The sequence below is a fragment of the Neltuma alba genome, unplaced genomic scaffold (assembly GCF_004799145.2).
Source record: "Neltuma alba isolate B1F8T4 unplaced genomic scaffold, ASM479914v2 tig00001082_pilon, whole genome shotgun sequence".
In the NCBI taxonomy this organism is placed as follows: domain Eukaryota; kingdom Viridiplantae; phylum Streptophyta; class Magnoliopsida; order Fabales; family Fabaceae; genus Neltuma; species Neltuma alba.
In genome coordinates this window covers 98,403-124,417 of record NW_021632319.1, presented here as the reverse complement: position 1 = coordinate 124,417, position 26,015 = coordinate 98,403, and the positions used below count along the sequence as shown (strand labels likewise).

At 32.1% G+C, this 26,015-nt stretch overlaps 1 protein-coding gene across 1 annotated transcript; it reads right to left on the bottom strand.

Moving 5' to 3' along the window:
- Positions 1-7,102: 7,102 nt before the first annotated feature.
- Positions 7,103-25,747, bottom strand: LOC114750401 (probable pectinesterase 55). Its single transcript, XM_028939004.1, has 5 exons — positions 25,446-25,747; positions 12,994-13,152; positions 11,520-11,679; positions 9,065-9,241; positions 7,103-7,345 (listed from the first exon to the last, which is right to left on the bottom strand). Exons 1-5 carry the CDS (start codon positions 25,745-25,747, stop codon positions 7,103-7,105), a joined length of 1,041 nt encoding a protein of 346 aa, XP_028794837.1.
- Between the last annotated feature and the right edge of the window lie 268 nt (positions 25,748-26,015).

Below are 26,015 nucleotides of genomic sequence, written 5' to 3'. Positions count from 1 at the left end.
AGAATAATCGATAACCTGATCGATCAAGTAATAATCGAACATCACTTCGATCAAGCACGTTCAATTACTACCCAGCGCATTTGACAACTGATTGATTCTAATCATAAACTATGAATATTTGTTTATCATTTGTTCGGATCTACTTTTGATCTTATTCTACGAAGAAAAACTTATTGAATTAATGTATTTTTACGGATTACGAAGAAAATCCCAATGGCACTCCAACGGTTGTCCAAGTAGCCTGTAACCTACCTTGTCAGAAGCATTAATGGTGGAAACCGTTGCAACTGGAAAAACACGCAACCGGACTCACAACGGCTAGAAGCTCTTCCGTCTAACGGTTACTAAACGACCTCAACTATAAAAGGCACGAAGAACCATTAAATGAAAAGATTGAATATGCGAGCTAGCCTCTGTTGATTTTTACTGTTGCATTCAATATTCTGTTCTTCCATAACACCGAGCGTCAGTGATTATCATTTATTCACTCTGTAAGAGAGTTTATTTACTACTCATTAATCACGTTTGTGTGATACTCAAGGGTGTGGACTCTTGAGTGGGTCTGTAACCTTACGAAAAGTAAGGGGGAGTGATTGAGAGTTTCAATTACTATACTGAGGTGCCAAGAGCCCGATAAATCTTGGAACATAGTGAAATACTCAGAGGTGTTCTGAGGACTAGACGCAGGTCAAGTGGTTGAGACCGAACCAATATAAATCTTGTGTCTTCTTCTCTACGGTGAAATCATTCTAAACTCACACTCTCTGTTTTCGATAGTTCTTTGTTTTAATTTCGTAAATTTTTATAACTCACCCAATTCACCCCCCTCTTGGATGAGACTGCCACTAACAGGCCAAATAGGACTGAGTAAGGGGTTTACACTGGATTTTGAGTTTTTCACACATCCTAATTAGTTTCATTAAGAAAAGATGTTAAGATTGAAATTTTAAATGTTGACAAAACATTCACAGATAGTAACATATTAAATTTATTTTTTTAGAAAATAGCAATGATTGATACAAAATCATCATTTGAGATTAATTGTGTCAAAGTAAAAGGGTTAAAAATAATTTATAAGATTACCGAATCAACCTAAAATTTTGTATAAAATTAAAAGATTAAATATTTACTTTTCTTCATGATGTATAATAATAAAAAGATAGAAAAATGCTTGGCCGCCCATGTGGTGGAATTCAAAAGCTACATTTAAATGTCAAAAAAGGGACATATAAGTAGAGCTAGCCTTGATGAATGAGTGGCATGGCGTAAGCTACGAGTCGGCTGGTGGAGGCTTCAGGCATCATGCTATGATCTGCCCAATTTGGCTTCAAGGTTCAAATGGGACAGAGTACGGACGGGCATATTAACTAAAATATTCTTTTTAAATTTATTTTTATACCCTAATAAGGTTTTGTTAAATGTAAGGTTTTAAGTTTGAATCCTCTATAAAAGATATAATGAGTACATGAATTATTATAAAAAAAAATCTAATAAACCAATCTATTTAAATTTATTATTCATGAATAAATAAGGAAGCTCATGTCCAAAATTCTGCATAATGACTCGGTTTTGAAAAGCCAAGAATTTTTTTACCCTTCTTAATCATTTTGAATGCTACTCTGTTAAGTCACAATTGAAAAAATTTCTCAAATAATGCTTAATTATAAAATTGTCATGATTAACTTTTTGGCTCTAAATAAATATAACAGTCAAATGAATTGGAGATAAGGTCTGGTCATTTGTCTTAATTTATTGGGAATACTATATTTTATAATTCTCACCTAATACTCCTCATTATAAAATTAATGCGTATACTATCTTCTTTCGGACATTATTATAAGTAGTTAATATTTTAGGACACTACCTGGATTATTCATAATTTCAAATGGATAATTCTAATTTAATATCTAAATTTAAAAAATATGGGAAAACAAATATTTTAAATTTTAAACTAAAATAAAAAAGTCTTTAATTTCTACCAATCTATCTATTATTCACACACAAGCATTAGTTGAAGACAAAATTTGATACTTCCACATAACGACCTCGCTAGCTAAAAAATTTTGATATTTACAGTCTCTGTTTCAAATCAAACAGTCACACAGCATTTATGAAAATAATTGAAACAATTCATATTTAATGCATTTTCAATTAAGTACTTTGTTCATTTTTAAATGTAAGAGTTAGATAACTTATTTATAGATATTAAGAAATTAATTGGTTAAATTATTTATTTATAAATTTAGAAGATAAAGTAAATCGAAATCTCACTTTTATGACAAAAGTAGACTACTCAACTAAATCCTACAATTAGACTTGGAAGGAGAATCAATGTCAAATTGATTTACCACCTTTGTAGCTACTTGATTTGATTTGAATTAATTTAATAAATTCTTTTTTTATAATTATATCATATAAAAGTGGTGTGAAGAAAAATATCCCATTGACCCACAACCAACATGAATATATTCACTCCACAAAAACTAAATAAGAGTTTGATGTTCAACTTGAACCCTTGAACATGGATGAATAAGGAATTGAAGTATTAAAATATGCAACAAAGGTTCATCAAGCCTTTGATAAGTTTGTTAGTTCAATGAAAAATTTTAAAGAAAATCCACTCTCAAATTCAAAAGTGTAGAATTATAGTTTCTCATTTCTCAAAATTAAGTTTGCATAAAGATATATTCAAAAATCCAACTTAAAAGCATTTAATGTAGCCTAAAGATTCAAAATATTAAATACTAATTTAAATGAAATTCGAAAGATTCAACTAAATGGACATGAAAAGTCAAATCTACCACTCACATAAAATATAATCACCATATTAAGCCAAAATTTGATTATTGTGTCTAAATGAAACTTGTAGTACTTGGTCTAAGCTTCTAAATTGAAGTCTCTAGATCCAAAATATTTTAGTAGCTCTATTTTCAGCATAAATTAAATTGATGACATCCTCATTATTTTCAATCAAACTTGATGATCCAATTACTATTTATTTTGTCAAAGTCTCTTGCACTGGCCCACTTAGTGCTTTCTTAATTCTTTTGGTTCTTGCTTTAGTTGAACTTGAAGAGACATTATTTAAAATTGAAGAGTTAGCCTGTTGTTTCTCATAAAAAAAAAAAAGATATAGCTTGATTGAAGAGGATATATATTTTAAGAAAATTAACACATATTTAATATCAAAGGAAGCATTTGTTTTGACAATCAAACTTGTTATCACATTGTGCTTGCGACTTTATAGTTTCTGTTGGTTATTATTATAGTGTGATTGTTTTGGTGGTTGTGAATATTGGATTATAAATATGCCCTTGCCCAAATATTTAATGAAATATTTGATTGAATTAAATCAAGATTAAATTAATCAATAATGAATTTAATATTAATTAAATTAATTTGACTGGATAAATTAAAATATGATATTTTAAATTTATCTTATTCAAATACAAGTATCTTATTCTAAATCCTTACATATCCTTTTTATATCAGCACTCATTATCACAAATGTCAATTTATAATCATCACCTCAAGTGAGAAAGTTGCCTTTTGAAATACGATATAATCTAAAATTTACATATAGTAAGCTTCATTTTAAACTGGGGATTTGGTGATTTTTCTTACCGCAAGTTATGTTATATTTAAAAAATGTTTTAAGTCCTTGTCAACTTTAATCTCAGAGAAGAAGTGAAGAACATAATTCTTCTCTCCTTTTGTTGATTTGGCAAGGTATATTATACATCCTCAGCTAAACAAAACATTCACTTGAGATGAGAAAAATGATCAATTTACACATTTTATCCAAGATAATTACCTTTAAACGTTTTGTCTTTAATTCTATACTTATCATTAATGAGTTAAAATAATTATCAATTAACATTATTTTATAATATTTGAAGCAAAATAAAGCTGTAATAACTTGACATAAGTACCTGCAAGCAAGTTTAACTCTTAAAGCGCAAAGGTGATATAGGGTGATTGAGAGGAAACAACCCACTTGGATCACAAGTGGAAGCAACAGTGTTAAATTTGTTGGCACAAACAACCACCTTTTGAATGGGGGATAATTACTATGAGGTTGTAAAGAGAGAAAATAAATACTAAAACATCCAAATGACAAGTGAAAAGTTATCATTTCTTACACTAAACTTATCAATGCAGGCTGCTTTGTTGTTATTAGGAGTTTTTAGTAATTATATTCCTTTTTTAGGACTTTATATAATTCTCTCTTTAATTGGATTGTCATGATAAGCTCTTTTAAATATAAGAATTAATAGAAATATATGATTAACCCTATGTTTAGTATGAGAAAAATAGAGAGCAGAGGAGGAGAATGAATAATGAGCTCAATTTAAAAAATTAAAAAAGCAGGATTAAAAACTTTTAATTAATTTTCTCATTATTTGATTTTACATCTTCTCTCTAGTAAAATTTTATAACCCCACTTTTTCATATTTTTTAAAAATATAACTCATTAAAATTTTTCATCACCTCCCATTCCCTCTATTTTTCTCATACACCAAACGTAATGTTAGTTTTACATATAAAATTTTATAATTTTCTTTTCAAACTCTTCTTATTAATTGCACACATGAGATTTTTTCTTAAGAGAGTAGTTATTATTGAAAATAATTAAAAAGGATATTTCACAGAAACTAATACATTTTTTTAAAAAAATTAAATTAACTAATTTTCTTAATTTTGGTAGAGCACAAATTAATTATCTAATTTCTACGTTTAAAACTAAAATTAATGTAGTATAATGACAAAATTGACTGATCACATTTGAATAGGATTATTAACTAAAAATTGCTCAATAAGTTGGAGTCTCTTCCCGAAAATAATTTCATTGAATACTACAACTTTTATAGTGAGTATTCCATTGGACTCAATTCATTTTAATGAAGTGCTAAATACTCTCTCATATCCTTTTTACAATAAAATATTAAAGTTAAATCTTTTTTTTTTTTGAACAAAGATAAAATGATATTAAAACGGCAGAATTTTACACATTACAGATGGCAAGAACTCCTAAACGAAAGGAATTAAAATTAACAAAATAAGACTTAGAAATAAATTTAACACTATTAAAATTAAAATTAAAAGTAAAACTATGTAAAAGAGCTAGGATATCCTGCCAGGTTATATATATCAAGGGGCTCAAAGATTAACTTGAGATGTTAAGGAGTCTTTTCTTGGTCCTAATTATAAGGAAAAACAAACCCTTATTTAAAGTATTTATTACAATTTTTTCTTTATACCCTTTTTAGAAAGGATATTTGTTAATGAAATTAATCATTAAAAGTCACCACCCACAACTATTCAATGAGGGTATTTCAGAATATAATTTATATTTATAACATATTTGTTGATCCAACCAACTTTAACTCCACTTTTATAAAACGTATAGGAGGGACTAGTACATAATATGAAAAATTACTTAATCTTAAAAATTAATTTTGGCAATTAATTTGAAACTTGATTAATGCCAATCCAATCATAATAATGAAAATTATTTATACTTTCTGAAATTTTTAGAATTAAAACTGCTTGGTTTGTTCTTTAGCCATCCCTCGTCATCGATATAAGAGAGATCCAAGAACATCTTGAATTCCTCATTAGTCAAGTGTTTCATCCACGGCACTCGCTTTGACTTATTTGCCCCTGGTCCTCTGTTACCTTCCTCTACAAATGTGATCTTTTTTCTGAAACCATATATATGGAAAACATTATTTTTCAGAGTAAATGTTCATGGCATTTTTATGTATAATACATAAATATAAAATATAAAATTGTGAGAAAAATTTAAAACGAAAATTTTTTTCCCACATAATTCGATATAAAATCTGTTGCAAAATATTTATGACAGATTTTGCAATGAAAGTTTTGCGAATCCACCGAAAAAAAAACATGAAGAAATTTTGTCAATTCATCATGAAAATTTTGATGGCATAATCATGTTACGATGATTTTTCTTGTTTTTTGTCGCAAATTTTTTATTTTTAAATTTCATTTCTTTTTGTTGTAGCAAATATATACAATTTAGATTAAAAATGAGCGACGTAGATAATTATGGAATATGCTACTTTTAAAGGCAATAATAATTTTTTTAGTTATTTAGCTTTTGTGTTTTATTTCCTTTTATGCATTCATCATTTTAAGTGAGGATAAAATTCCTAAGGTTTTTAACTCTAGATTTTATCTTTTCTCCCTAAATAAGATACTTAAATGTGGTTATACAGCTATCATTGATGCTTACTAAAAATTGGGAGGAGATGAATTTGTGTAATATTCACAAAATTAAAGAAAGTTTTGCATGGTTTTAAAAGTAGAGCATCGATACTTACCTAAAATAATATAGAGAATAAAAAACATAAACAAGGTTTGGGTACTTTAATATTTGTCTTATAGGAGGTTTGTGCAATTTTCCGAAAGTATAGGATACTTATAAATGATTTTGGCAAAATCAAACAAAGTATGAAAATAAAATAAAAGGAACATATAATTAACTCTAATAAGGTTAACCTTACAATGAACCTCCCTAAATTTTTACATTTATGTTAATAACTCTTGTATGATTATTTTTGTACATTATACATAAAAACAGTAAAGCTGAGGAGGTATATAATTAATATTTAGGGATTATCAGCACAAATTTGAAAGCTCATGAAGATTTATTCCCAAATTCTAAGGATTAATGGGTTGTTTCTAAATAATATAACCCCAAGTTTGGGACGTTTTATGTGGTTTATTAGTCTCTTAATAAACTGAAAAAATAAATAGTTTAAAAAAAGTAGGGTTAATACCATCTTTAATCTCTAGATTTTATTTTGATTTTACTTCCTATAATTTAAAACCAGTAACTTTAGTCCTTAAAACCCTTGTTTTAAGGGCCAAAAAATTGTTCTAGGGACCAAATTTTTTAGGTAGATTAAAATAAAGTTAAATTTTAAGAACAAAAACCACTAATTTTAAATTTTAGACATCAAAACAAAAGTAATGTCAAATTTTAAAAACTGATTAAAACTTATATTAACCCGAAAGAAAAGGTATCAAAAGAAGGTTAATATAATCAATGCGGAAATCATGTAACATAGAAGTCTTACAGGTTGTGCTGATTCCAAGCATTCCAACCCACGGGGTCAACCACACGAGAGAGATAGGAATTGGCAAAAATGACCCTAGAATATGCGCCATAAGCTCTGCCAAGGATGGCTTTTCCAATTCCATCCACGTGGCATCCATTGGACACATATCCATTTGTTTCTTCAATGTATTCTCTCTTTTGTGCTGCTATCGCACCCTCCCGACCATCTGGCCCCGCTTTAAAATAGATTGTGCAATTCTACACCCAAACACACATAAAACTAATCAATTCTATTTTACCATTATCAATATATCAATATTTCAATATTATTCTCTTTTATAAGATACTCTCTCATGTTCTTAATATAAGATATCGTTTAATTTTTATCTTGGTTCTAAATATAAGACTCCAATTCACTTTATCTCTCATATTTATTTATGTTTTTAAAAGTAGTCTTTCTAATAATAGTAGTTCGAACCAATATACTTGATTAGTAAAGATATTTTAGAAAATACAACTCATATTTATAACAAATAATTAACTTAATTTATTTTCTTAATCTACTCAAATTAGTCAGCTAGTTTTTATATTTAGGACCGGAGGTAGTACAAATATAATTGAGTTATGGAATATGTTATACGATTTAATTTATAAGTTGTGAATATGTTACTCATCCGAATTTGGATATCATTGCATGGTAAAATACTATAATTGTTGTTGGGTTGTGGACTTATTGGGGCACTACTCTTGATTAACCATGGGCCAAGCCCAATTTCCATCTTATTTAATATTAATTTAAATTTAAATTTAAATAATAAAGAAATTATGCAATACAAGGTCACACTTTATTTTGAGGAAGTATGGGCGTTGATTTAATTGTTGGGCTTTCAAGTTCTATGCTTTTCTTTTTTTTTTTCCTTTTTTCTTTTACCTTATAGTTGTTTTTTATGTTTGCTGGTTTTTTTTTCCCCTTACTTTACAGTTCCTTGAGCTAATAAATTAGCTGTTCAAACCTTTTTTTTTAAATGCATCGTTTTATTTAGTTAGTAAAAAAATTGTCTTTCATTCAAACAAAGTGTATAATTTTTTCATTCATATTACTAGCTAGGTAGAGGATTGCCATAGCTGACTGGAAAAAAAAAATTGTTCCTATTATGAAATATGAAATGGATTATGAACTGCTTGTGTGGTAAAAGTAGGAATTGATAAACTAGATACTTAACTGTTTTAGAGTCCTGTTTTAGGGAAGGAACTGAAATTTAGATGTATACATAAGAAAAGTAGCGTGGGGAGAAATTTCTTTTGCTTTGTTGTTTAATTAGACATAGTCCGAATAATGATAACTTTTATATTCTTAATCACCCTCCATTTTCTTATCACGAGGAAGCGAAAGTTCATGAAGAAAGTTAGTTAGTCTTGTTTTTGCTTTGTATTGATCTTTTGAATTAATGTAGTTTAGTGTTTACTCAAAAAAAAAAAAAACAAAGAATCCTAATAAAGAGGATGTTTCACATGGGTTGCATACTTGTATAGTTGAATTCCAAGTAAGTTTATTATCACTACAAAAAACTTGACTTTTAGTGGTGATAATAAGTCGCTATTAAAAAATCGTTGCCACAACAACCGTGACTGAAAACTTTCAGCAGCGATAAAAAAAGTCGTCACTGAAAGTCATTCTCAGTAACAACTTTTATAAGTTTTAACGACAATATTTGTTACTTGGTAGTGACTTTTTTGTCACCATTAAAAATATATTTAGCGGCAACAAGCTGTTGTACTTTTAGCGGTGACTTTCTAGTATTGCTATTGAAACTCGACTTTCTGTGACTTTTTTTATTGTTACTGAAAGTAGTTGCCTAAAATCTTTTTTTTTTTTTTCATATCCAACAATTGTAATGAAATAAGGAGCATAAATCCTATTATGCAAATGTATATATCAATATAAAAGAAAAACACACACAAAGATTAATCAATTACCTCATAGAGGGATTGGCCTTTTCCAAAAATGAAATCAGTTTCGCCTTGAATGTAGCAATTATGGTAATAATGGCGACCCGTATCATCCATTAAAGTGTCTTGAACTCCTTTGAAGACACAATCATAGAATGCGCTTTTGTCTCCTCTTACTGCTCCTGCTGATGCTGGCAGAGTTCCCTCTTCATCTCCCCCCGGCGGATGATTATACATGTTCCGTTCACAAAATATCCATTCATTCCTCATCATATTTCCTTTATTTCATTACACTTTTTTTTTAGTAACTTTTAATAATGTAAACATACAAGGATATAAACATGTCAATGGTAGACTTAGATTTGAGACCTCACCTAAGTAAGGTGAGAAAAGTGAGAAATGGGTCTCTCCTCTTTCTTTCCCATTCTTTTCCCTCCTTCTTTGTTTTTTTTTAAACCTTTATATCAATATTTCAATAGTTTAGATTTTAATTTTGACTAAAGTATATGTTTTGTCCTTTAACTTTATATGGTGTTTCAATTTGGTTTCTTAACTCTTAAAACAATATATTTGGTTTTTTAACCCTAAAATCGTTAGGTTGCAATGATCTTTTTTGTAACAACTATGATTGTTTTAAAAATTAAAATTAATATGTTAGTATTTAAATATTAATGTTATCATTTTTGTTAACGATTTTAGGGTCAAAAGACTAAAATTATACTTTTTAAACTTAAGGGATCAAATCAAAACACTCTATAAATTTAAAGGACTAAATGTATATTCTAACTTTTTAATCTTTTTAAAATCGTTATTAAAAATTAAATTATAAAAATAAATAATAAAATATAAACTACTAAAATTTAATTTTAATAGCTTACGGATGCCTTAAAAACTTTTTAAAATATTTTCTAAATAAGTTTTGAAAATATTAAGATATAAATAGTTGAAATGTGTCAATTTAACAGTTGGGAAAAAAATAAAGGAGGAAAGAGGATGGGAAGAGAGACACCTTGCTCAGGGTGTTTAATGTGCATCTTTCTATTGCTTTTTGTAACGGCCCAACTTTTCAAATATTTTGTTGCTTGTTTCTTTTCATTATTCGATTATACATAAAATAAATGATATTTTATGTCTTGTGATAATAACACATTGTAGTTTTGAACTTTTACAATTTCTTTTTTTAAAAAAAAATCAAAACTACACAATTTTAGCGTAATTTTTCTTTAAAAAATATAAAAAATTTAAAACCACATCATTTTAACGCAATAAGATATCAAAATGTTGCTCCTCTTGTCTTAAATCAAAGATCTATTTTATAATGTAAATTATATTACAAAATGAGTTTTATATTTAAGCCGGAGAAGTACTGATTTTATGTAGAATCTAGTTATCAAAAGAAATAAGAAAAAAAACATTTAAGAAAGTTGGGATTGAAAGAGCATTAGAATCTAATTATCAAAATGTTACTCCTCAAGCCCAAAACCTACGCTACCATTGGGGCAGCTAGCCATTGACCTATGTCTTTGTCCTATTAACATTGTAGTTCTGGTGCTGAGGATATTTTGCATATCTTGCGTGATTGTTACTATGCTGAGTCTCACTGGATCAGCTTGATAAGTCGCAAACATCATTCTTATTTTTTTACTGCGCCTTTATGTGACTGGATTAGGGCAAATCTTAGAGGAAATATGGGTGATGATGAAGAGATGGAATGGGATCTGTTATGGGGAGTTCTGTTTAGAAGTTCTGGATACGGAGGAATGAATCTATGTTTAATAGTAGCTTTGTTAAGCCTACTTAACCATCCTTTGTAAATAAACATAGCTGCAAAAATTACGTTCTGGGCCCAAGCAATTTGAAAGTTTCGAGTCAACCGAAGTTTCAGAAAGTACTAGTTTGGGTTCCGCCTCCTTTTGAATGGACTAAACTAAATGTGGATGTGATAAGGAATTCAGCACAGGCAGGACGGGGGGGTTCTTATTAGAGATCATAGAGGACATTGGATTGTGAGATTCTCCCACAAAATTGGAAAGTGTATTGTTTTGGCTGAAGCTTAGGCAATGTACAAAGGCTTGAGAATGGCTTGGGATTTTGGCTTCAACTAGATTATACCTGAAACTGATTCGAAGGAATTGATTGATGTAATATCGAAGAAGGAATCAAGAAACAGTGCTTCTCTCATGATATTGCAAATCCAGAACTTGCTGGACTTTCAGTGGCGAGTTGAGCTAAAGTATGTTTCTCGAAGGGGGAATGGAGTGGCAGATGCTCTTGCAAAATTGGGAATTTTTAAGTCCTCCTTCGATGATGTCTGCGCTGATGAATTAGGGGCTTTTGTGGAGAAAGAGACTCTGGGGTATAATCCCCATCTATTTTAATTTTCATAGTTTGGGCCTTGTCCTCTTTTGTACCAAAAAAAAAAAAATTTACACACACGCTTAAGGTAGTATTGAATTGTATAATGAATGATTGAATTAATTACCTGGAATGCGATGCCCTTGGCTATAACGTTAGGTGCATTAGACTCAAAAGTATAACTTTGAGCTGTTTGTTGATGATCACTCCATTGAACAATTGTAGAAGAACTTCCTGCTCCTTCAAGAAAAATGCATGGTTTGTTCATTGGTATTGTCACTTTTTCCCTGCATTTCCAATGCGATGAAGATTCAATTAGACTAAACTGGCCGGTTCAACAGTGAATACACGAACCAAAACTCTAAATACGGTGAAAATAGTATTCCTCCGGTCTTTAATATAGGATCTAATTATTAAGTTAATTTTGGTCTCAAATATAAGACCTATTTTTCATATTTATTAATTTTTGTTAAATTACCCTTATAGATACTCCCTCAACCATAATCAAGTAAGTAAGGGAGGAAGGATATTAAGAGAGATGATTATGATGTTTTAGAAAAAAAGTCATATTTCTTATAATTAATTAACTTACTTAACTTCATTAAACTAATCAAATTAGTTAAATATGTCTTATATGACTAGAAGAGTACTACTAATAAAACCCGTGCGGTTCAAAATTGGTCAAAAAACAGTTCTATATATAGTAGAGTATGATATTTTTTTATAAATATATTAATAATTTAATCATGCCTCGTTTAGATAAATTACTTCAACCAACCATGCACATTCATGAATGAAACACCATGACCGATTGAATAGTTGGTCCAATTTCAAAAATAGTATCATTTAATACTCAACATTTACCTTTTACTCCTTCCATATTTTCACCTAGGAACTAGTTCGATAACGAATTTATATAAATTAATAAAATGAGTTATTACCAGAAAAATGTATGTTGGTTTTCCTACAATATCCCTCCATGAAAACTATTCTTATTGATTGCACTCATTAGTATGTGCAATCATTATAAATAATTTGAAAAAAAAAAAAACAAGTGTGAGAGATAAAATGAATTAAAATTACACTTTGTCTGTTTGGTACGAGAGAAATGGATAAGAGGAGATGAAAGGAGAAATTTCAATGAGTTCGCTTTTGTTTTTTAACAAAATAGAAAAGGGGGGCTACAAAATTTTAATTAAAAAAATGCAAGATAAAAAAAAAAAAGAAAAATCAATTAAAAACTTTTACCCCCCTTTCATATTATTTTAAATTAAACTCATTAAAATTTGTCACTTCATTTCTCTCATACCAAACAAACCTAGATCAAAGCTTATCTTTCGACTAGCTCTCATGTTTAAGACAAGAGCAAATATAACAAAATTCGTAACAAACTGCACTATTTATAAACCATAAATAATGCAGCGCATTGTTCGAACTCCCTCAAATGCACGAGAAAACGTATTTAGTGTGTGTAGCAAATCACATTGTTAACAAGCTGGCAAAAAAAATTCACATTATTAATAAACCAGCATGAATATTGTGACTCGCGTTGATCCTCATAGTCTATACACTGCAAAAAAATGTCAGAAAAAAGATCTTACGAATAATTTCCCGCAGAAATTCGTATGTGAATCCATCCAGTGTTGTGGATTAGAATGGAGTTAATAGCCCTCTGGATTGTTCTGAACCTTCCTCGTCCACTTTTACCAACAATAATAACTTTCGAAGGATTCGAACAATCCTTCGCATCAAAAACACCACTGAAAATTATAAGAAAAATGAAACTGAGAGACCGAAATTGCATATTTGATCTGTATTTCTTCCTTTCTCACAATTTTTAAGTCTACCTGAATAGTTGGTTGTGTCAATATGTCTGTGGAGATTACTGGGTTTTAAATAGAGAAGCTAATGGTAATAATTTGAAGGGAAAATAAATAATTACAATGGATTCTGTTGAATTCTAGACAATAAAATTGAGTAATTTTCTTACCATTAATCATCAAAACCAAATGTGTAAACTTTGAAAATGGAAGTAAGAAAGGAAAATAGTAGCCTATTTTCAAATTAAAATTTAGCAGTGTTGGATGTTTTGAAAATTAATGGTTATTTCAAAAGGAATTATTACTACGCTTTAATTATATTAATTACTGTTGGCAAAGAAAATTATATTAATTACTATAACCTCCATATTCAAGGCCACTGATATGTTAACCTATATATAATCAAGTCTATTAACTTTTTCCTAACCATTCTACCATTAGACTTCAACGGCGCATTCATTAAGTACATTGAATCACAAATTTTCAAATGTTTGGCTACATATATGTGCGCGCATGTTGACTTTGACTTTAATTTAGGAAATAAAGAGATGAATGCTTTTATCTAAAAAAAAGGATACATTCTTCTCTCTCTCTCTCTCTCTCTCTCTATATATATATATATATATATATATTTGACAAGCTAGAAATGAAAAAGAAATAACAAGCGACTATCTAATAGCAGTCATCTCAACAATCCTCTGAACTGAATCAGGCCTGATGACTTGGAGACCTATCCTGCAGTTGAGAGCTCGCTTCACCATGGCATCTGCCATATGAATGGAGTCCCGATCAGTGATCTACAAGTCAACTTTCCACTCCCTAGACAACATATTCCTGATTTCTTGAATCACCTCCCAATCTTCACGAAGTTTGTTATCGCTCCCTGTGATGGATTGGATAGCTTCAAGAGAGTCACATCTTAGAATGATGTCTCTCTTACCAAGGTCCCAAGCTCATTTCAAACGCATGAGACACCCCCACAGCTCTGTTGTCAAGTGATCTCTGTGAGACAGCTTAAACAAGAAGCCTTCAAGGAGCATTGAATCCTCTCCTTTTAAAATTCTATCGCAAGCTGCAATGTTGTGGTGCACTGAGAAGGCACTATCCACTTCTACAATGGGTTTGCCAGACCATTAATTATGCTTGTGAAGGCTAGAAGGAGGTAGGTTCTTATTTATGTTCACTCCATGAAGTTTTCTACTGGTGGTAACCATGCAAGACGCTATCGCCTGAGTTCTCAGTCTGATAGATAGGAAATCTTCAGCATAGTTTTGAAGGACCATATCATTTCTCGCCCTCCATATAAGCTAGCACATGATGAAGAATAGGCTTTTCTAGTCACCCTCGCTACCCCCGGTTTGTCTTTTAATGTTAAGCATAAGCCATTCCTAAAGGTCGGTGTTGAAAAAGCGTTGGCGATATTCTAGTTTCATGATAAGCTCCCAGAACCTCTTCAGGGTTGGGCAATCTCTAAATGCATGCGTCTTGATAAAGCCCAATTTTTATATATTTTATCCCACATTAATTCAGGATTTAAATGATAATTTTGAGCTTAATTAGATTTTTTATGCATAATTGGATTAATTGGTTGATTTTTAGATTTTGCATAAAAATTGAGATTTTGGATTAAAAATATAGATATTTTGTGATTTCCTATTTCGACTTGGAATTAATTTTTCCTATTTCTTTGGAAACAAGTCTCATATTTTTAGAAAGACTATTTTTAGAAAGTTTTGCACTTTCTTGCCTAATTTTTGTGCAGATTTAATATTTAATTTTTTATTATATTTGGATATAATCTACATTAATGGATGCACTTAAATTCTTATAGGTCAAGAAAGAGTATATGGGAAATCCAATGGTGCAAGATTGTTTCTTGGAATTTAAGCACAATCCAATGGCTAATATCAAGTGGGTCAGTTAATTACTAATGGGCTTGAGTTTTGGATCCAAGTAAATTTCCTTTTCTCTCCTAAAATAATCCCTCTAGCACGCCTACATATCACTCTCTTTCCATCTCCATTCACACCATCATCAACCCAACGTCAAATCTTCCCCTTTCACCGCTACTCCTCTAGCCTCACGCCCTTTCCCATTTTTTATTTTTTCATTCCATATTCAACCAACGATCATCATCACCTCTCATCATCATCAATTCACATCCTTTTCTTTCTTACTCCACGTACAACTCCTCACCATCACCTTCAATCAATTCATGGCTATGGCATCTAACAACCTTGGAAGAGGAGACAATTTGATGGAAGCTTAAGCTTATAGGGAGGCAACTTGGGAGGAGTATGGAGGAAACTAGAGCCTTGGGCTAGCACTTGAAGACCACAAGGGAGTGATGTTTCATTTATCTTTTTAATTCAAGGACTTGAAATTGTTTAGTTTTAAATGAGTTCAAGTTGTAATTTTGTTGAGACAATTTAGTTCTAGATTGTCAATTTTATTCTTGGATTAAATTGATATTTGGATCTTATTTGTATCAAGATACTTGTTGGAATTTATGTTTAGAACCTTTGCATTGTTAATTGAATTTATAATTGAGTTTTCATTATGAGTTTAATTATCAATGTGGTTTGAATTGGAAAATTTGGGTTCTTTCATCTCTTAATTGTTTAATTAAGTTGGTTGATTATCTGATTGTTTAATTGGATAATTTCAAACATAATTTCCAAAATTAAATTGAATTATCTTCATTGGTTTTAATAGGCTTAATTAACCAACCTTATACTATTATGAGTTCTCTAATGGTTTAAAGGTTTTTGAAGTTAAGGGTTTCCTTTATTTCATGTAGGTAATTAAGTTTATTAATTCCACTCTCTTATCACTGTTCTTTGGTCTAATTAACTGATTAAGGTTATGAAGGTTAAATCCATGCAAATCCTAAGTTGTCCCCTCTACCGTACCTGAAGAGAAATCTCTGAATTTTTACTTGCTGATTCCCTTTGCTTTCTGATTAATTCTCTTTATTCATTATTTTTATTTTCCTTCAAAAAACCCCCCAAAAATTATATTGCATTCATTTAGTTTAATTTAATTTTCATATAGATTTTAGGACATTTGCATTTTGCATTTAGAATTAGAATTTTGCATTTTAGTTTGGGTCCACTTTATTGCATTTTTTTTTATCACCTAAATTTTCACCTAAAGAAGCCCACAACTTGCTCCTTGGAAGTAATGACCTAGGTCGATCCTAAACTACAAATTAATTAGGACCTAGTTTAATTGAGTGCTTTGACGACAAAAAGCATCATCACGTCTCATCTTCCTACTCCAGTTTACACATCTCACACAGTTTGCTTTGATGCAAACCCTGTTTATGCTTTCTTTTATTGGTAACCAGCTGTTCATGTAGCAGCAGCCATGCGAAGGTTTTGCATTGTTGGGGTATTTTTAATTTCCATAAGCTTCTCTAGTTTCTATTAGGTACCTCAGTGCTGGGGTTCAACATCAGATAGGCCGAATTAGTGGAGAACCAGCCATTCTTGTTTCCTTTCCATCGAACACCATGATTCCCTTGACTATCCTGGGTCTCTTGCAGTCCTGTCTTAACATGGCTCCAATTGTTCTTGATTCCTCTCTATGTCTTCAAGTCGGCTCGTTTAACGTTTATGTGGGAAATTAGGTTATTCCCACAACCATACTTGTTTTTGATCACTTTGACCCAAAGCAAGTCCTGTTTAGTAATGAGGCCCCAGCCAAGCTTCATCATGAATGCTTTGTTTGTTGTTTGATGTGCCCCATACCCAATCCTCTAGATTGTTTTCCATACACACTCCATCTTAAGAGACAAGGTGTATTCTACGTTTCTCATATGAGGAGCCCCAAAGGAAATCACGAGCTTTTTTCTCAATCAGGTTGCAGGTTCCATCAGGGATATATGCAATTTGCATAGCATATGAAGGCATGGCATTAATAACCGAATTCACAAGAGTGTCACAACCCGTGAAAGAAAGGTTATTGATTTTCCAACTACTTAGTCGCCTCTTAATTTTATCAATGATGTACTGATATGTCTCGTTAGAAGCTCTCACATGATGGAGGGGAACCCCTAAATACTTTTTAAGGTCCACCGTTTAGGTGAAATCAGGTTTGTGGCTAAGCTTGGAGGCTCTCTTATGGTTCACGTTGGCAGAGACGTACACCTTGGTTTTTGCTTGATTAACTTTCTGGCCAGAAGTTATGCAGAATCGGTTTAAGCATTCTTTAATCACTTCCACTTATTCTAAATTGGCTTTTGCAAAAATTAACAAGTCATTAGCAAAAAATAAATAGGAGATAGGAGGACCAAACTTATAGATTTTGATGGGTTTCCATCATCCTGTGCTCACCTCCTTTTGGATATTGTGGTCAGTTTTTCGATACATATAACAAATAAATAAGGTGATCAAGGGTCCCCTTAGCATAGGCCGTGAGTAGGTTTGAACTCATGTGCTTTGTCACCTTCCCAAAGAATTCGCATAAAAGGAGTAGAAATACAAGAAATTATAACCTTTTTAATAAAATCTGGCATGTTCATTTTCTTGACGTAGGTGAGAACAAACTTCCACCAAATGTGATCGTAGGCTTTTTCAAAGTCAATTTTGATCGCCATGAATCCTTTTTTGCCTTTCATATTTTTCATTGAATGGATTACTTCCAAGGCAATAATTATGTTGTCTAATCTTGTACGACCCGGAACGAAGCTACATTGGTTAGGGGCAATCACATCCAGTAAAAATTTCTTCATTTTGTTGACTATCACCTTTAGTTGTAGAGGCTTATTGGTATGAAGTCCTTCATAGTTTGAACGTATGGTTAATATCCTTAACAATATCAGGATTCACGAAAGCTTTCTTTGTAACATCTAAACTTTTGGGCTTAAAAGTACTAGAAATAACCTAAATTGGATAGGCTACTAGACCCTTTTTTTAGTAGAAGTCTCAAAGACGATAAAGGAAGTCAAAACAGTTTTAAGGACTAAACTGCAAAGTAAAAGTTCTCAAGGGCTCAAGTATAATCAAGTTAGAGGCACCAGTAAAGTCTCGAAGGCCCAGAGAGAGAAAATAGGCTAGATACAGGCCAAAGGTTAAGTTAGAAACCTCAAACAGAGGATTGCATGAAGCTAAGTCCAAACAGGGACTAAACCATAAATTCGAAAGTTATGATCAACAGTGGTAAAAATGGAAGAATATACGGAGAATTCCAAGAAAATTCTAGAAAATGGAAAATAATATTCTAAGGCTCTTCTATGAAGAGAAAAGACAAAAATACCCCTGAGGCAGCTTAAATGGAATTTATGAGGTTATGGCCAGTAAAAAGTACATTGTTTGAGGTAATTGTTTAAAATAGCAAGAGACCTCAAAAATGTATACAAAAATGAGATTAAATGGTTGAAAGGTTGTACTAATTTATAAAATTAGTCCCGTAACCAAAAGGCTAGTGGAGTGGCTTTAATAAATTAAAAAGCCGGTTATGCCGATAAAAGGGTATTTTAGTAAATGAATTTTTATGCAAGGCTTAAAGGAAGTGTTATGGCCTAAAAAAATTCATAGATATTATATAGAATTAAAAAGAATTTATGGAGTAGATAGAAGAATTTTTTGAGCTCCGGAAGGCCATAATGAAAGCCGGAGAAATGTGGGCCAAAAAAATTCAGAGGAAACTTAGGAAACAAGTTTGATCCAACGGCTAGGATCTAATCTCCCTTCTCCTCCACCACTTTTATGACACTTGGCATCTTCTAGAAGGATGAGGTAAGCATGATGCAAGAAGATGATGCAATGATGATGTAAAAGTCAACTTGAAGTTTCAAAATTGCCCTTACCCTTTCTATTAGCCACCAAGGGCATTTTGGTCCATTCAAGCCAAATTTTTGGCTATAAATAGACACTCCTTCCCTCACATTTTTGGCCAAGCAAGGAACCATAGGGAAAACTCTGTCACTCTTGCATTTAGAGAGAGAAAGAGCTATTTCTAGTGAGAGAAAGTCCACCTAAGTTCAAGCTTTAAAATCAAGGTATGTGATGGTTGTAGCATCTGATTTGATACCTATTTTGAATTAGTTCCTCTTTGTATCTGATTCTGAAATTTGGTATGATTAAATTACACTCTGTGAGATTTAAATCCATGGGTAGAACACTTCATTTGGATATGTGTACGATTTATGGTGATTTTTCAAAGTTAGGGTTTGAAATCTGGAAACAGTGTTGAACCTTTGGAAGAGTGTCAAGTTCCGTACAATTTCGGTACTGTTACGAATAGAATTGGTTCCTGAAACTATTTTTTGTGTAAATTTAACTTAAGTATCTTTCAGTGAGACTTGGAACCACTCAATTTGGAATTTTCTAGAATTAATTATGAATTTTCAAAGTTGAGCAAAAATTCTGGATTTTCTGCGTGAACAGTACCCGCGAACCAAAATTTCCAGATTTGATATTTTTGAATCTAAAGCCATCTAAAGTGGTCCTAATTGACAAGAAATAGATCTTAAGGATAGAAAATGATGAGATTTAGGTTAGAAAAGCTAGAAAGGAAACCCTAAGACTAAGAGAAAGGGTTGAGGTTCAAGAGAGCTAGTCTTGAACTTTATGTAATCTAGTGGTCCTAATGGATTGTATGATCAATGTGACTATGTTTAGGACCTTCAGAACATCCAAGAGGATGTTTGGTGATGTTGACCGAATGCCACATGGTTGGAAAGTCAAGGGAGTCAAAGGAAAAGTAAGAAGAAAGCTTGAGGTGCAAGGTAATGAACTTACCTATTGTCATTGCTTGATGTTGTATGCTTGTGTGTTGCCGTGTACATATTATTGAATGTTATTGTGACATGTTTTAGCTGTTGTAATTGCTATTTATGATGAGTAGATTATGTCTCCATGGCCATGCATCAAGAAGTTAGCTTTGAGCATGTTAATATGTCACTAAATAACAAGAGAATAAACAAGTTCATGTAGTGCATTAGCATCCATCTAGCATGATTAATATGGTATTGTTTGCTACTGAGATTCCCCCGAATCTCACCCCTCCCTAACCAACCATTTAGGTCAATCATCAATGGGCAATAATGGCATGAGAAGGAAGGAGAAGAAAGTGGAGAGTTGTTCATGTTAATGAATGACATTATCATTCAATGTGTAATTCTCCTATTATGTAATTTATGTTATGGATGTCTATGATGCCATGTAATTAATTATAATATTTATGACATGAATGAAAGTTTATGAGCATGAATGAAAAAGAGTAAGCCCATGTTATGTATGCCAAAGAAATAAAAAGAATTAAAGTAAAGAGATGTTAAGGGATAAAACGTAGGTCCTAGAGCAGTGAGTTTGTAACTCCAGTTTGACCTATAAGGTGAATGAGTTAAGCTACGAGATTTGGTAGACTCATAGTACACATCCCAACCTTTAATTGGATGTGTACACAAGGAGATACGAATTTCCAAAGTTGAGGCACAGAATCTGAAAGTTCCAGATTTTATGAAATGAACAGTAATGTTTATTAATTAAACTGTATGAATTGGGCAAGGATAAGTCTAATTGGATATTTTTTCCTTGAAGAGCTTTCAAACATATTTCCATATAATTTTAGAACACCTCAATACGATTTTTATGGATTTAGTTATGAATTTTTGAAGTTGGACTTATAATCTCAAAATTTAATAGTGAATACTAACCAAGTAGTTATGTTGAAATTTTAAATCCACGGGTTTGTGTTATGATCTACTTGAACCATAATGCTTACGAATGCATGCTCTAAGGGGTTAAAGTTAGGAAGTTTCATTCTTCACCATGTCCATTACCGAACCGCCCACAATCTCCTATTGGTTTTGAAAGAACAAAGCATTCATCCCATTAAGACTTGGAGATTTAAGAACACCCATGTTGAATAGTATAACTTTGATTTCCTCTTTGTCGACTTCTTTAGCTAACTCCATCATATGCATATCTTCTATCACAGGATAAGTTACATCTTGTACTTAGGATCCATTATCGCCCCCTTTATTTGAGAAAGGTCAACAAAGAAGTCTGTGGCCATGGTTTTAATGACCTTAATATCATCTGTCCAATCCCCGTTATCCTATTTTAAAGCTTCTATTCTATTTCTGCATTGTCTCCTATTACCTCTAGCATGAAAGAATCTTGAATTTCTATGTCCAAGATTATACCATTCCCATTTAGCTTTTTGGGTCCAGAGAAGCTCTTCTTGCATAATTACCTCCTCAAGCTCAAGCCAAAGCTTCCTTTGTAACTGTTCCATAGACGAGGACGTACTTGAAGTGCCTCTAGCATGTGAGGTACCCTCCAACCAACCCATGAGCCAGCTTTTTTTCCTCTCTAAATGACCAAAATTTTTGCTACTCTGGTGGATGAGTTCATGAGTAAGGCTATCTGTAGTCTCGATCCATCTACCATTATTCTCCCACTTATCTTTAACTAACCTGCTAAAGTCATCAAGGAGAATCCAAGGAGCATTAAAACGGAAAGGATAAGAGGTAGAGTTATTATAAAACATACCTAGATGAAGTTGGAGGAGGAGGGGGCAATGGTTTGATTTGAACCAAGGGAGATTCTTTACAACAGCATCAATGTATACCTTGGCTTTTATGTTAGAAAGCACCCAATCAATCCTGCTTTCACACCCTTCTTGCTTCCAAGTATAATAGGGACCAGAGCAACCCATATCGACCAGGTCCATATTCTCCACTCAGCTACAGAAATCATTGTACATAGGAGTGGTTTTCCAAGCAAAGGATCTACATTTATGTGCAAATAACGTACTATTGAAGTCCCCTCCTATGAACTAAGGCCATTCATCTCCTGGGTTGATGTTTTATAGGTTTTGCTAGAGTGACCTTCGAATACTACTGCTCGGACAAGCATATACTGAGGCGATAAAGATTTTTTTTGCCATTTTATTCCTCCACCACATGGATAAATTGGTCGTTAGTTTCCAAGATTTTTAGATTGAAATTATCATTTGACTAGGAAACCCAAATTCCACCTCAGAGGCCAGAAGTATCAATAATTTTACAATACTGGAAGCCCAATTTTTTACTTATTTGTAGAGCCTCGTCACTGCCACACTTAGTTTCGAAAAGAGTGCAAAATTCAGCCTTGAATCGTTTTTTATTTCATGAATGAGTTCGGGGAGAGCCTTAGACCCAGTGCCCTTGCAATTCCGGAAGATGCAATGTATAGGGGGTGGATGAAGGGGATGTCCTGCTTATAGACCCCTGGTTATTTCGTTGAAGATTGTTGCTTGATTTAATTTGTTGAAATAGCTCATTCTAGTCGTTCTCAAGAGGAGATAATAGCATGTCAGTGTCAGTGATGGCTTTCGAAGCGTGACCAAGATTTGATGCATCGATAGTATTTTTGCTTGGCCCTAGCTGATTGGACCGCCCATTGTTAATTGAAGAGTCTCCTCGTCATATCCAATAATATGGTAATTAGGAATAAAGATATTCCTAAATATTCAAAGGCCAAAGAGGATAAGGAGAAATAGAAGATTTATGGTGGAAAATAATTATTATGATTTTCCAAGTCAATTATGTAAAGTTTGACTAATTAAGAAAAATTGGTCAAAATAATTATGAAAAAATATTTTTAAATCTTAGAAAATTAAGAAAAAAATAAGGATAATATTTTTTGAGAATTATATGAGGTTATATAATTAGTTTTATGACCAAATTACTCTTAGAGAAATTACAAAAGAATTTAAGGTTGATTTAGCCTAATTTAAGGCCTTTTATTTGAAAAATTCCAAATAAATATTTGGAAGGAGAGTAAAATCCCAAGAAAATTTTTACAATGTCCTAAGGATTCATAAGAGATTACGTGATTAAAAGAAGACTCTTAGATATCCAAGATTTTTTCTAATTATTTGGACTAGTGGAAAAATCACTAATAAGAAGAAAAATAGTTTCCTTCTTATTTAATTAATAGAAAATTGAGTTTAAGCTAAATATGGTATTTTGGAAAGAGAAAAATAAGGAGAATAAATTATGGATCTGATAAAAAATAATTACAGAGGTCAGAGTACTGTAATTATAGAAGGGAAGTTAAACTAGGAGTAAAAGTGCACTGATAAAGTGAAGACTAGAGTATTGCACTTTACTTGGCACAAGATGCCACTTGCCAAGCCCCTATTAGAGAGTAATTAAACTTTGCAAGTGTTAAGTCTTAAGTGGAGAAGAGTTTGACTTTTGAAAATTAATTATATTTGGATTTATTTAATTAAGAGAGAGGTTGCAAGATTAAATAGGCAAGTGACACTTGGCCTATAATTAATGTGGGTTGTTGAGATATTTGTTTGGCATTAAATGAAGCTCATTCTCCCCCTTTTCAAGACTATGACTCGGCCAAGGAGAAGAGGAAGTGAGCAAGAGGAGTTTTTGAAGAATGATCAAGGAAACACAAGCTACTTTGATCTACTAAGTCAAGATCAAAGGTTAGTAAGTTGTTTCATAGTGGTTATTGGTTGTTTTCTTGAAGTGTAATGGTTGAAAAATCCCATTCTTGCCTCTTGTTGGTGTTGGCTAAATTGGTTAATATTAGGGGAGGGAAGTTTTGAAGTTAAACATAGCTAGAACACTATGATTCAAGGTGGTTTCAAGTGGTTTGGTGTTGTTTTGAAAAGTTTTTCATGGTCAAACACCAAGAGGTATGGTTCAGCCACTTTCAAAACTAGAACATAGGATGAGTTTTTCAATGTTTTGATACTTCCATTATGCTCAAAATGGAAAATGGTGCAGGATAAACCCAAAGAACAAGTGTTGGAAGCATTAAAATCAAAGTTGTGATTTTTAGAAAACTTAAAACCCTATTCGGCCAACCTAGTTCTTGAGGAAAGAAGTTTCTTTTCTTAAATATAAGAGCATATTTGGAATCTACATGAAAAACCATGTAGGAATAAACCAAGAAAGGATTTTTAGAGTTAAGGAAACAAAGCTCTAAAATTAAAGAACAAAGATTAAAGCTTTAAAGGCTAAGGAATTACTTGACTTTTGTTATTGATTTTATGTGGTTTGGTTAGTAACCTTGCTGCCCCTTTTATAGATTGTTGTGTTAGGGTTTGATATTTGTATAGGAGAGGAAGAAGATCAAAGAAGCAAAGAGCTTTTGGATTAAGGTAGTGGGATTTAATTAGCCACTAATGTTAACTTTGCATTGTTATTTATGGCATGAATGCTTGCTATTGTATGGTTGGATTATGACGTTTGTGATATAGTTGCTCCTTGCATATTGTTGCCTTGGCTATTACATGTTGCGGTTGCCTATTATGAGAAGATTAGTTCTCCTATGATAGCTATTGTTTTTGAAGTGCTTTATAATGATGTATGTTGATGTTTGGTTGATTGATTTTGCTACTGGGATTTCATTGAAATCTCATCCCCCATATGTAACCTAACATTTTAGGGGCTGAATCATCAAAAGGAAAGCTACAAATTCAAGGGTAATTGTGGTGGTGAGCCATGAGAAAACAACTATATTTTGGTTATGTGTAAGTATGTATGTTTGATGTTGTAACCTTAAGCAGGACACCAACTTGGAGCCATGTTTTGGCTAAGTTCCCGGATGAATTTCTGTACGAAATTTGATGTGCTTAAAGTTCACATGATAAGCTTCAATTTGATAGGTAGCATGTTAAAAATAGACAACCATTTGATTTTTAATGATTTTTCAAAGTTAAGGTCCAGAATCTGGAAAAAGGGTTTTTACCAAAAGGACAAAGGTGGATTTCACAAAAAATATGGCACTTTCTCATAAGGAATTAATTTCTAATATTATTTTTTCTTGAAAGAGCATTCAAAGAACTTTCCACAGAATTTTGAACCACTCCATTTTAATTTTTCTAGATTAAGTCATGATTTTTTGAAGTTGGACCAGAAAACTGGATTTTTACCAAATGAACAGTAAAAATCTGAAAAGTAGCGTCCTTAACGTCCTAAATGAGATTTTTTAGTCCAAGACCATCCAATGTGGTCTAAAATGGTTCCAAATAAACTTTAAGTCATTCTAGAAGTAAGGTGTAACACTCCTGCTTCCTTTTTATTCATGGGCTTTGCATCATTTAGGTCTATAAGGGATTGGAATGGGTTCTGGGCCTGCCAGAAGTTAGAATTCCCAGGAGGTTGTTTGTTAATATTTGGATCTCTATTCTTTGTTTCTGGAGAAGTATTTTCCTTTCCTCTATTTGAAGTTTTGTTTCTAAAATATCTTTTCTGGTCTACTGGGACCCACCTAATATTGTTTTGATTTTCCTTCCCAAAATTTTTGGCATTCTCGTTGGTTGCTTTTGTGTCTTTTACATGAACTTTCTTATTTTGATTCTCTGAATTTCTTAGGTCACAGGTGTCACGGTCCTGCTTCAAATTGACTTTTAGGTGCTCAAATCTCTGCTGTGATCCACTCCTAGTTCCCATATTTTCATAATTGCCAGATTTTCTACCTCTTAACCTTTGGACTAGATTCCACACCCCAAGCCTCTCTATTGGCGTCATCGCCACCTTGCCGAAGAGTCCTCCGGTGATCTGAGCTTCCATCAATCTTTTTGGAACGTCACTTTCAAACACATTGTGGCAGGCCTCTTGGTGGTTTACTGTTGAATCCTCTATAGCCTAGTTCAAATCCATACTTTCCTTCCCTATTGTTTGGTGCACTTTTCCTAAACTCGAATCTTCATTCAGCTGTTCCTCAAGTATCTTGAACATCTTTGAGCATGTGTCCCTGTGATGCACAAACTTTCCACAGTGGAAACAGATCAAATGGAGCCCTTCATATTCAACTACATGCCTTGACCCAAAGATGGTG